This window comes from Aptenodytes patagonicus, chromosome 2, assembly GCF_965638725.1.
Source record: "Aptenodytes patagonicus chromosome 2, bAptPat1.pri.cur, whole genome shotgun sequence".
NCBI classification, from domain to species: domain Eukaryota; kingdom Metazoa; phylum Chordata; class Aves; order Sphenisciformes; family Spheniscidae; genus Aptenodytes; species Aptenodytes patagonicus.
In genome coordinates this window covers 149018445-149030974 of record NC_134950.1, presented here as the reverse complement: position 1 = coordinate 149030974, position 12530 = coordinate 149018445, and the positions used below count along the sequence as shown (strand labels likewise).

The window sequence follows — 12530 nt, the reverse complement described above, 5'->3', positions numbered from 1 at the left end:
AGTCTCTTTCTGTTCAGGACGTTCAAACGCTATCATAGTTAGACCAGCAGAGCATGTTTCTGAAAGCCCATAATTATATTTAAATGATAGCCTGGAAGAGACTACAGGGTAAACACGCTGTTATGCGATCAACCACAAAGCATCCAAAAAAGCTGTCATATGACTTTAGAATGTAAGTTTGCTTACTGTTTAGTTGGATTTAATTTTTTTCTTTCTTTCTCCTTTTTCTTTCTTTCTTCTACTGCTCTGCATAGATGCCTGGCCATTCCCCATCCCTTACCTCTGCAAAATCCACAAGCAGCCAAAAGTTAAACCTGACTGAACCACTTTGTTCCTAATGGGTTGATATAAAAGCTGGAGGCTCACACTAATGGTCCTCCTTTGAATATGGATAGCCGATTTGAACCCCTAGGACCATTTGGCCTTTAATGCATTTTCCCTTAATGTAAAATTGGTTTGTGCAATGTAGATGGCCCTTTCTGATGATGCTATGCTTGAATTCCTTGGCCTTGTATAGTTGCCTAGTTGCCTTATGTAAGGCATTAGTGTGGATAAATCCTTGTGCGTTGATTGCAGACTTATCCCCAGAGAGCATGTTCAGAGTCTACTGTGCTCCAAGGGTTAGCATTGTTAATAACAAGGCCTTTTGCTTTATCTGACCAGGAGGCGATTTGTTAATCAAAGCAAAGGAACCAAAGTAACCTCCCTGCATCTTTGCAGTTGTCAGTACTATGAGGTCCAATGAAAATACTAATTTAAGATTGTTATTGTTGTTGTCAAGGTACGGACACTATGTAGAAGGGACAGGCTCAGTTCTGCAGACAGCAGTAGATGTACAGGTAAGAATGTGTAGACTAACATACGAGAATGACTTGTTTCAAAACTTGTTGTTTTTTTGTCTTCTGCTTTGTTATTCTGAATATTATGACAAAAAAACTTTTAAAACTATACTTTATGGCAACTGAGTTTCCAATTGATTTACTTTGCATTCCTAAACAACAGTTTATTTAAATGAAGATTATATGTGTGCCTCTCTCTGTGGAAAATATAAGTTGCTATTATTTTATCATCTGTAGTGTCATACAGAGATTTCACAGGGGTATGTGAAAACATTAAAAATGACTAATTCTATGGATAAACTACAGTACAGTGTTGTGAATCTGGGGCCATTTTTGTACACAGATGATCCAGTAAATATTGACAAATGTTTAGCATGTTTGAATTTCAAAAGTATTAGTTATCTGGGAAGACATAATATTTTGAAAAGTTCTACTGTTGGTACTAAGTTCACCACAAAGTGGTGTTTTGGCACTGGGGAAGGTAAAAATAAATGTATTAGTGAATCATCATTCAAAAACACTTTTCACAAAGTCTGTTTCGTACACAAGCACTGCCTCCTGCACTTCTGTGCTGTTCACTGATACTATATGGCATTTCTAACCATAGGAAGAACGCAGCTTTGGAACTCAGGATAATCTCAAAGTGAATGTATTAAAACAGCTACATCCATGCAGCTTAATTTGTGTGGATGGTCTGCTATTGAGTTACATTAAGTCACTATTCTGTCATTAGCAAAAGTGTATAGTCCTTTGATTGCCTCATTAAGTATTGGTATAGCTTGTAACTGGAGGAAGAAATGATGAATGCCCTCATGGCAACATTGATTTCTTTCTTGCAAGTCCATGTGTTGAGATACTGGCTGCAAAAATACACCACCAATCATACTTTCAAGCAAAACATGCTATTGTCTTCAGCACTGTGCTAATCAAAGAAATATTCTGTTAAGATGTGTGTTAAATTTTACGTATTTGGCCTGCGTCAGTGATACCTGTTGTTTTGGATGTTCTTCATAGCTTGAATCAGTGTTTAAATGCATTGGGGAGTTACCAGAAGAAGAGAAGCTTATGAAATTGTCAACACTAAAACTGAGGTACTTTACCCCAAGAGAAATAGCAAATCTTCATGGATTCCCTCTGGAATTTGGTATGTGCTGCAAAGTACCCATTTCTGCATCATTCTTCAGAAATGCCAATGTGGTTTTTTACTGGGGACTAATCCATGCTTTTTATTTTGCCCTTTTTTTTTTTTTTTTTTTTTTTTGGACCGCTCAATTCTTACGATTGATTTTTTTGTTATTTGGCTAACTCTGAATTTCCACTAGTTTTTATATTTTATAAGAGCCAGCTTCTATGGTTAGGTTTATCTTCATAAACTAAGAAAAAAGTTTTGGCATGAGAAATGCTCTATTACTGAATGGCAATGAAGGAATACCTTTGTTAAAAGTTGAAACTATTTACTCAGCAGCCAACATTACTCATAAGTGTAGTAAATCAACATATCCTGCCAGTTTAGGAGGTCTGTTAACTGGTTCACAGTGTTTGAGCTGCTTGCTTTCTCCCTTCCACACATTTGCAGCTGCTGACAGAAAGGGAATTTCAGAAGATACAGATGCTTCTTTGTTCAGGAGTAACCAAACTCTTCAGTTAATGATCTTTTAAGTCATCTCTATTTTCTAGAAAAGGCAGTCCTAGCCCTTGGCCAGTTACTTCATTTTCTAACTGTTTTTGTGGAGAAGAGGGAGTCAAGGAACAAGACTTGGCAATACCAGTACATTGGACACAGGTCAACCAGAATTAAGCCTGAAATAAATTCACCAGAATTCCCCTTGTAAAGAAAGGCAGGTAAGAAAGTGTAGCCGTTATGAGCTGCTAAGGAGCTTGCCTGCTGCCGTCACACCAGATCAATTTACTGTCTCTCAGCAACACAAGCATCCATAGAATAAGACACCACTGACCTTGAGTAATTTGTTATATTTTTCTTCAACTTCCTCTGTGACTTGGAGTTCTGAGGAGTGCTAATAGTTTTTTATATATTTATTTCTTTTGCAGTTTTAGTTTTTCTCATTTATTACTTACAGTTATATTTAAAATTACTACATTCAAAGAACATTATTAAAGTTGCAGAGTCAAATGTTAGTTGCCAGCACTAAACTTACTTGTTTAAGAGTATTTGCAGGAGTGTGCTGTGTTGAGTTACATGCCAACATGCAGGATTTTTTCATAGCCTCTGTTCTTTGATAGATTTGTTCTTTTTGCAGCCAGCCTTTTTCTTAGCACAGCTCTGTTCCATATTGATGTAGGCTGATGTAAAGAAACTTGAGCTAATCGGGGCTGGATTGGGCTTGTATAGGTTTATCATGGTGTTCAAGATCTCTTGAGCACAGAATTGCCCATTTTCTCTTTTTTTTAAACTAGAGCTTGTGTTTTCCAAATGTTAAATCAGTCTTTGCAACATCACTGAGAGCTGTAGTAGGGTTAATATTGCTTGTATTTTACAGAGGAAGAACCGAGACAATGGAGAAATTTATGTTTGGAAGACTCCATTAACTTAGGGTGATGAGTTTGTGAAACCTGACCTTTACTATTTCAGAGTGCTTGGATTGATACCATGCTTTTTCTGTTCAGAGCTCATCTTCAGGGACAGCTGTGAGCTTCAGTATTTTTGCAAACCAGAACTGAACTCTCAAGGCAAGTCAGGCTTCTGAATTTGAGGAGCATCCAGATCATCACCATCTACGAAGTGCTCATTTAGCAAACTTGTCTTTTGTCACCTAGGAACTGCGGAGGGAGGGACAGATCCCATCTCTGAGGGCAGTACCCTTCTGCCTTAATCATGGGACCTTCCTTACAGTTCTTGCAGTTCCCTGCCTCGCTATAGTACTTTTTCAACTCCCACAACACATAAAACAAGCCCCTCTCATCCAGTGGCTTCCTCTCACACATATTCCTGATTCGTAGGCAGAACAAGCTTTTCCCAGTGTGCTGAGTCACAAGTCTGACATTTCTTCCCTTTGTGTTTAATCTAAGATATTTCCCACTTTGTACTTAAAAGTGTTACTCAGCTCTAGGCTGATTGAAATCTTTGGTGAATTTGGGTACTACAATCTAAGTTTCTTTGCAAGCTATGAGGTTTTTTTGAAAGTTGCTATATTTTTGGCTACAGCAAAGGGTGTTTCCCTGACAGTATTTCTCCCATGTTAAATTTCAAGTCATTATTGTGAAGTGTGGTATTTTCAGAGAGAAATGTGCTGTAATTTCTCTGCGCCTGTGTTCTGTAGTGACAGCAACATTTGGGCTGAAATTTTCAACAACAGAAAGCTTGGACGTGTACCCACTGCAAATATGTTGTTGTTCCAAGAAGCTAAAGAATGAGAAAACTATAAGCTGAAAACAAAGTGAAGAGAATGTCAGGAAGCTTTGTAATAGGTGCTGTTACTAGCTGCAGCTACAGTGTTACCGGAAGAAACATGATTGTGTCTAAATGGTTTTATATTTTAATAAATTGATGGCCTTTTCCAATACGTGAGGTCCAGAGTTAAAATCATTGTTCGTTCTTAACATTAACAGATTTATTTGTGCTTTTAACATCTAAATGTATAAATAGTAATTGCACTATAGGTCAATGAAATACTGCAGTCGTTCGTCTTAGTCGGTACTGTGGGTCCCACAGCAATATCATTAAAAGTGATCAGAGCATTCTTGCACCTGCGACCTGCTTTCATGAGGGTGATGTCAAGATGCCTTTTCCATTTTTCCTGGTAATGATGTATGTAAGCTATTAGGAAACAAATGGCAGCCTAGTGGAAAGCCAGCACAATGTGGCAGTGCATGTTGCCAAGACCACAACATCATCAAGTAGCATGCATGACCTAAATGGTACAGTGAGCTGTGCAGCAAGTGCCAGCGTACTATGAGTTGTTAAATCTGTCCTTATGATGTAGGCTACTCTTGAGCCAGGAAGATAGAAGGTGCAAGATAATGTTAACAAGCAGATGGAGGAGGCTTGAGATAAAGGAAATGGTGAGCAAGAGGCAGAAGGAGAAACTCTGAAATTTTCAGGGTTCGGATAAGCTTCTTGGGCTATAGGTGCATGCGCACGTGTGTGTGCATAAATACATTTTTTTATGTAGTCTTTTAAAATGTGTAGATTCTGTACCTTATTCAGTCATTTAATGTGAAAACTCCATCTAAGGAAGTGTGTGTGGGAGTGCAAGTGATTGTTCCAAAGAGACAAGAACGGTTGCCCAAATGTGAGTGCCAGGAAGCTGGGTAGAGTGGATGGAGCTGGCAGAAGATGTGTTTACCAAAGCAGTCCACATTCGAGGCATTAATAACTGGCAGAGAAGGATGGAACAACTCCTGCCAGACACCTCCTCCTCAGCTTTCCACCCTTGGCTCAGCAACTGTCCAGCCATGTTCTCTCCTGAGCAATCCCTAGAAGAGGATTTTTCTGAAGTGCTGTGAAAACTTCAGAACATATATCACTTCAGAACATATATCACTACTGGCACACACAATGTGTTTATGCATGAAAGTTAATCTGGCTGGTGATGACATTGGGCTCAAAGTTAGGTTTTCTTCTTGGGGAATGATCAAATGATCGAATGTGATCAAGTTTCAGCAGCTTAGCAAATTACCCTAATGGCTGAATCGCCACTGCTGTTCATCTTTCCCTCAAGTTGAAGCAAATGCACTTTAGCTCACAGCTGGAGTAAGCTAAGAGTGCAAGCAAGGACAGTTAAAGCAGACCAGCTGGCTGTTGGCAGCTTCTTCATTCTCAGAAGCTTGGTCACCTTTGCATGTGCAATACACAACTCAGCCCTTTCACAATACCTGGACCAGTTTAATTTTTTCTGGGCCTCCCTTCTTTCTGCCAGTCCATATACTTACCATGTGAAGGACGTTTCAGATGCTGTCTGTATTTCTGAGTGCATTTGACAGGGTCAGCATTGAATTACATGGGAAATTGTTCAGCTGCTTGATCACTCACTGAATGAGCCTTGCTCATAGCTTAATCTGTACTGGTAGTATATTGCACTGCGAGACTCATTTGGTTTGCCTCAGCTGGTTAGAGGGGCTCAGGTTGGAAGTACTATATAAAGCTTACTGAGAAATGCAGTTTAGTCCATCTGCAGAACCATCGCATTTTCTCTCTGCCGTTGCCATGTTCCTCTCTGGATGTTCTCTAGAGTAGCGCTTATGCAGTATTTTAGGTGCTGCTGCCCCTCCCTGAGACTACTGGATGCTATATGAAGAGAAGGTAGATCAGCATTAGTTACACAATAGAGGCTTCTTGTTAAACGTTAGGGATGGCAGTATTGCTAATGGAAGAGCTGATCCAAACCCGATGAACTGTTTGGGAATTATTTTTGTAACTTTGTGAATTTTAGAGGGGGGTGAACCCTGCTGCAATCTGTGATAACTGCATTAAGAACTGTTCACTGAAAAAAAAGGAGTAGACTAAAAGCTAGGGAAAAAAAAACCCAGACTAATGACGTTGCACTATATGTTTTTGTTTTAGGCTTTCCTGACAAAGTAACAATAAAGCAATGCTACCGTCTTCTGGGAAACAGCCTCAATGTACATGTGGTGGCAAAATTGATCTCCATTCTGCTTGGATAATTTAGAACCTGAATCTGATGAGTACGGACTGGTGACAGAAAATACTTCCATCTTTCAAGAGAAAGCTGGTGGCAGCTGAACAAAAATCGTAGCTTACCAAAATATCTGTCCAGACATTTTGCTGAACGGTTCTGATATATTTTTAATACCTTGCTTTTATGGTGGATTTGCACTGTAGAGGTGTTTTATTTAAATGGAAGTTTCCAGACTTAATTGCTGTATTTAAATGTCCTTTTTAGTTTGCAAAATGAGAAAGAGCAGCATTTACATATACCTCAATGAAAATGGATAAGACTATTTTATTTTATATTAAAACTATCTTCTCAGTACGGTATAAAAAGGCTGTAAATGTCAAAGCTGTTTTAATTAAGTGCAGAGACCAAGTTCTACATATAAAATGTCTTCATCTGTAAATATCAGTCATCCATTCTTAAAAGATTTATTGTATATACGGTCTGAAATTTTGATGTGGTTTTTTGTAGCTAATAATATATTAAATTCAGTATTTTGTATACCATTTTTAAGAAGGCAGAGTGTCATCCTTAGTTTATGGTTGTCTCATCGTCTCTAAATACTTGTAGGTTTCATGGAACCCAACTGTATCTGTCTGGAATGATTTGTTTAGGTGCAGCTCAATAAAAATATTTCAAGATTATCACAACCCTGACAATAACTTGCCTGTTTCTGTTCTCACATTATTCAGGATAAGGTCATTGCTCCTTACCAAAGATCTACACATAAAAGACATAAAAAACAATTTAAAAGCTCCGTGTCTAGGTTCCTATGGCATAAGAACTGGAGAAAAACTATATGGGCTTCTTCTGAAGATATATTCACAAAACTTGATAGTAGTATTAGGGTTAGGAGTGTATGTTGGGATGAAACCACTACCCTGGACTTCAGGAGAGCAGACTTTGGCCTTTTCAGGGATCTGCTTGGTAGAGTGCCATGGGATAAAGCCCTGGAGGGAAGAGGGGCCCAAGAAAGCTGGGTAATATTCAAGGATCACCTCCTTCAAGCTCGGGAGCGATGCATCCCAACAAAGAGGAAGTCAGGCAAAAACGCCCGGAGGCCTGCATGGATGAACAAGGAGCTCCTGGACAAGCTCAAACACAAAGAGGAAGCCTACAGAGGGTGGAAGCAAGGACAGGTAGCCTGGGAGGAACATGGAGAAATTGTCCGAGCAGCCAGGGATCAGGTTAGGAAAGCTAAAGCCCTGATAGAATGAAATCTGGCCAGGGACATCAAGGGCAACTAGAAAAGATTCTATAGGTATGTCAGGGATAAAAGGAAGAGGAGGGACAATGTGGGCCCTCTCCAGAACAAAATGGGAGACCTGGTTACCCAGGATACGGAGAAGGTGGAGGTACCCAATGACTTTTTTGCCTCGGTCTTCACCGGCAGGTGCTCGAGCCTCACCACCCAAGCTGCAGAAGGTGAAGGCGGGGACTGGGAGAATGAAGAGCCGCCCACTGTGGGAGAACATCAGGTTCAAGACCATCTAAGGCACCTGAAGGTGCACAAGTCCATGGGACCCAATGAGATCCATCCGTGGGTCCTGAAGGAACTGGCGGATGAAGTTGCTAATCCACTGTCCATCATATTTGAGAAATTGTGGCAGTCCGGTGAAGTTCCCACTGACTGGAGAAGGGGAAACAAGGAAGACCCGGGGAACTACAGGCCAGTCAGTCTCACCTCTGTGCCTGGGAAAGTCATGGAGCAGATCCTCCTGGAAGCTATGCTAAGGCACATGGAGGACAGGGAGGTGATTCGAGACAGCCAGCATGGCTTCACCAAGGGCAAGTCCTGCCTGACTAACCTAGTGGCCTTCTATGATGGAGTGACTACATCAGTGGACACGGGAAGGGCTACAGATGTCGTCTATCTGGACCTCTGTAAGGCCTTTGACACAGTACCCTACAACATCCTTCCCTCTAAACTGGCGAGCTATGGATTTGATGGGTGGACTGTCCGGTGGGTGAGGAATGGGTTAGATGGTCTCATCCAGAGGGTAGTGGTCAACGGCTCAATGTCCAGATGGAGATTGGTGATGAGTGGCGTCCCGCAGGGGTCCATATTGGGACCGGTACTGTTTAATATCTTCATCAATGACATGATCAGTGGGATGGAGTGCACCCTCAGCAAGTTTGCAGATGACACCAAGCTGAGTGGTGCAGTCGACATGCCAGAGGGACGGGATGCCATCCAGAGGGACCTGGACAAGCTCGAGAAGGGGGCCTGTGTGAACCTCGTGAGGTTTAACAAGGCCAAGTGCAAGGTCCTGCACCTGGGTCGGGGCAACCCCCAATATCAATACAGGCTGGGGGATGGAGGGATTGAGAGCAGCCCTGCCGAGAAGGACTTGGGGGGACTGGTGGATGAAAAGCTGGACATGAGGCAGCAATGTGCGCTCGCAGCCCAGAAGGCCAATCGTATCCTGGGCTGAATCAAAAGAAGCACGGCCAGCAGGTCAAGGGAGGTGATTCTGCCCCTCTACTCTGCTCTGGGGAGACCCCACCTGGAGTACTGCGTCCAGCTCTGGAGCCCTCAGTACAAGAAAGACACGGACCTGTTGGAGCAGGTCCAGAAGAGGGCCACGAAAATGATCAGGGGGATGGAACAGCTCCCCTATGAAGAAAGGCTGAGAGAGTTGGGGTTGTTCAGCCTAGAGAAGAGAAGGCTCCGGGGAGACCTTATCGCAGCCTATCAGTACTTAAAGGGGGCTTATAAAAAAGATGGCGGCAAACTTTTTAGCAGGGCCTGTTGCGAGAGGACAAGGGGGAATGGCTTTAAACTAAAGGGGGGTAGATTTAGACTAGATCAAAGGAAGACATTTTTTACGCTGTGGGTGGTGAAGCACTGGCACAGGTTGCCCAGAGAGGTGGTGGATGCCCCATCCCTGGAAACATTCCAGGTCAGGTTGGACGGGGCTCTGAGCAACCTGATCGAGTTGAAGATGTCCCTGCCCACAGCAGGGGGGTTGGACTAGATGACCTTTAGAGGTCCCTTCCAACCCAAACTATTCTATGATTCTATGAGTCTATGATACAGCCATCCAGAGTGCCACAGTTATACACTGTCTTATAGAGCTGGACTGAATGTTTTTTTAATCATCAAGTCTTGTGAGTTTAATATCTCTGAAACAATAGAGAAAATTATGGGAAAACTGAAAGCCTTCTAAAGAAGCATGTGTTCTGGTTGTTATTTTTCCTTGCAGGTAATACTATATTGGTATCTAGAGAAAGAACAGCTTGAGGGAGGAAAAGGCGAGATGATACTTAGTAAGCATCTATTAGGTGTGTCACAAAACCGAAGGATTTCTTAGATTGATCATAGTTCCTGTGCACAAAAGCAGTAAGTTGTCAAAGCTGCCAATCCTGAGAAATACTGATTTTTTTTTTTTTTTCCTGTGGGATGACATAGGAACAGTCATGGTGTATTGCATCTAGGCTTGGTAATGCAGGAGACACTAAAGACTGTAGAGAACAGAGCTGCTGTAGAGATACTGCAGCTGTTCTCATCTGCCGTAGTAGTTCTGAAAAAGAAAATGAGCTTGGTATTGTTATTTTTTGCTGTACTTTATCTTATGCTGACGCCTTGTGTATTTCTTCTTCAGTCGTGATTTGCATGCTGCTTCTGGACTGTTAAACCAGGAAAAGCTTGGGCTGATCTACTTCAGCCTGTCTTATTCCCTAAGAGCATTTGGACCACTTGGGCTGTTCCAGCTATAAAAGAGAAATGGAAATGGATTCTCCTAAAAGAGCTCTGGACTAAGCTCTAGAGAAGGATGAGGTTGGTCTCTATCTTTACCTGGTCTCTTATAGTACTGTAATGGCAAAAAAGTACTAGACTAATGTTAGGCTGTGCCTACTACCAAACTGCAAAGAGCAGGTGTGTTTTTGACAGTATTATGAACAATAGCTACCTGTTTACATGGTGGTTATTGTGTAGATTTATCAGACAGATCAGTAACTAGTAGCTATATGGTCTTGTTTTTGGGAGAGACGTGGTAATAGGAAGATCTCTTGCTATCTAACATGATCCAGACATTGAAATGAGAGAGATCAATTTTATGTATAAATAGGGATTTCTTTCTGCTAAACGATGCAAATAGTCTGTTCATTTTGCCTCACTATAATAATATTTGGCAAAATATTACTATTAACAATTAGTTTTCAATTCCTTAATCTGTAAAACATGTTTTAATGATTTATATACCACTCATAAGCAAGCAGTATTAAAGTGTAAGTTGAAAGTTATCTAGCTGCATCTAAAACTGATGCAGCAATACAGCCTGTTACATGTTGACAGTGAATTTTAATTCAGTGTGATTGTGAAGACTGAAATCTGTTTGCTAATCAGAGCTGTTTCTGAAGGAGATATCTTGAAAGAACAGATTTCAGAGCTGTAAATATATATTTGTGTATTTTACCCCTGCTAACCCTGTAATACTAGTGCAGCTAAATTGAGTGACTGCTTCTTATCCCATCTGTTTGTCATTAATAGACTCATTTACTGAGCTCTGTTGGGTTGCACCTGCCTGACCTCACTTGATAATCACGTTGCTTCCTTTTCCGAGCAGTCTCCTAATCATAAGTGCTTTGCAGCCTACATCAGTGCTGCACTTTGCAACTTCAGCTTAAGCATTTTCACAGCAATGAAATGTGATTACAAAAGCAGCTGAAAGGTAAATGAGTGAAATCTGGAAGACAGCTCTGGAAATGGAAGGAGATTTCCAGAATCTGATTTTTGGTTTTGTAGCTCACTTATTCCGCACATCTGAAACACATTTCATTATCTGAGTGAGATGATGTGGTTGCATTCCTTCAAACTTGAGAAGCTCCACCGAGGAAAAGAATGTCGTATTTGGTGGTGTCATATTCGTGCAGTCATTTTTGAAGCTTGCTGGTTGCCTTACAGAATGTCTTGCCTACATAAGCTTGTTTTTATCTGAGTTAATCTAGGGATTCCCTATACTCATGAAGAAACCTGTGTAGCAGTGAAGTTACTAAAATACCATTTGTTTAATGCAGTGGGTTTGAATATTTTTTGATACATGAACTCAAAATTTTCCAGTGGAGGTGCGTCCTTCCATGCAGTGAACGTAAGGCTCCTGCCCACAGGCTTTTTTATCTCACCTTTTGCTGACCCTCTTAGGAGGAGTATAAGGATCGTCAGGAATCTGTGTATTACAGGCTGGAAAAACATTGATCTGTGATAACACTATCATATGTCTTAAACTTAGAATCATAGAATCATTGAGGTTGGAAAAGACCTCTAAGATCATCGAGTCCAACCATCGACCCAACACCACCATGCCCACTAAACCATGTCCCTAAGCGCCTCATCTACACGTCTTTTAAATACCTCCAGGGATGGGGACTCAACCACTTCCCTGGGCAGCCTGTCCCAATGTTTAACCACTCTTTCAGTAAAGACATTTTTCCTCACGTCCAATCTAAACCTCCCCTGGCGCAACTTGAGGCCATTTCCTCTTGTCCTATCGCTAGTTACTTGGGAGAAGAGACCAACACCCACCTCGCTACAACCTCCTTTCAGGGAGTTGTAGAGAGCGATGAGGTCTCCCCTCAGCCTCCTTTTCTCCAGTCTAAACAACCCCAGTTCCCTCAGCCGCTCCTCATAAGACTTGTTCTCCAGACCCCTCACCAGCCTCGTTGCCCTTCTCTGGACACGCTCCAGCACCTCAACATCCTTCTTGTAGCGAGGGGCCCAAAACTGAACACAGTATTTGAGGTGCGGCCTCACCAGTGCCGAGTACAGGGGCACGATCACTTCCCTAAGTCATGGGTAAGCCCATTTTGTTTTCTAAAGAGACGTCTCAATAGAAATCTGAACAGGTCCAATGCTTCGATGACTGTACAGTTCTGTCTTAGCAGTTGTCACATGTTTCTAAAATAAATAAAAAATTTAGCAAATATTTGTTACATCTCAAGGATGTACTATTCATTCTCAGCTCACCCTTTGATTTCTCTGTTCTCTTTGCTTGCTATTCATACTGAAGTTTAACACTGTTGGCTTATTGTATAAATACTGAATTATTTTTCTTTT

The 12530-nt window shown here is 41.4% G+C and overlaps 1 protein-coding gene across 4 annotated transcripts in view; it reads left to right on the top strand.

The window, feature by feature from the left end:
* TRDMT1 (tRNA aspartic acid methyltransferase 1) overlaps nucleotides 1-7134 on the top strand; it is a 36390-nt gene extending 29256 nt beyond the window's left edge. For 3 of the 4 annotated variants that reach the window (XM_076331632.1, XM_076331630.1, XM_076331629.1), the window contains 3 exons: nucleotides 782-839; nucleotides 1854-1983; nucleotides 6361-7134. In XM_076331632.1, the coding sequence (XP_076187747.1) occupies nucleotides 782-839; nucleotides 1854-1983; nucleotides 6361-6461 (289 nt within the window). In that variant the 3' untranslated portion in view covers nucleotides 6462-7134. The remainder of the gene's footprint in view (nucleotides 1-781; nucleotides 840-1853; nucleotides 1984-6360) is intronic. The other variant, XM_076331627.1, reaches the window with a different exon arrangement.
* The last annotated feature ends 5396 nt before the right edge of the window (nucleotides 7135-12530 follow it).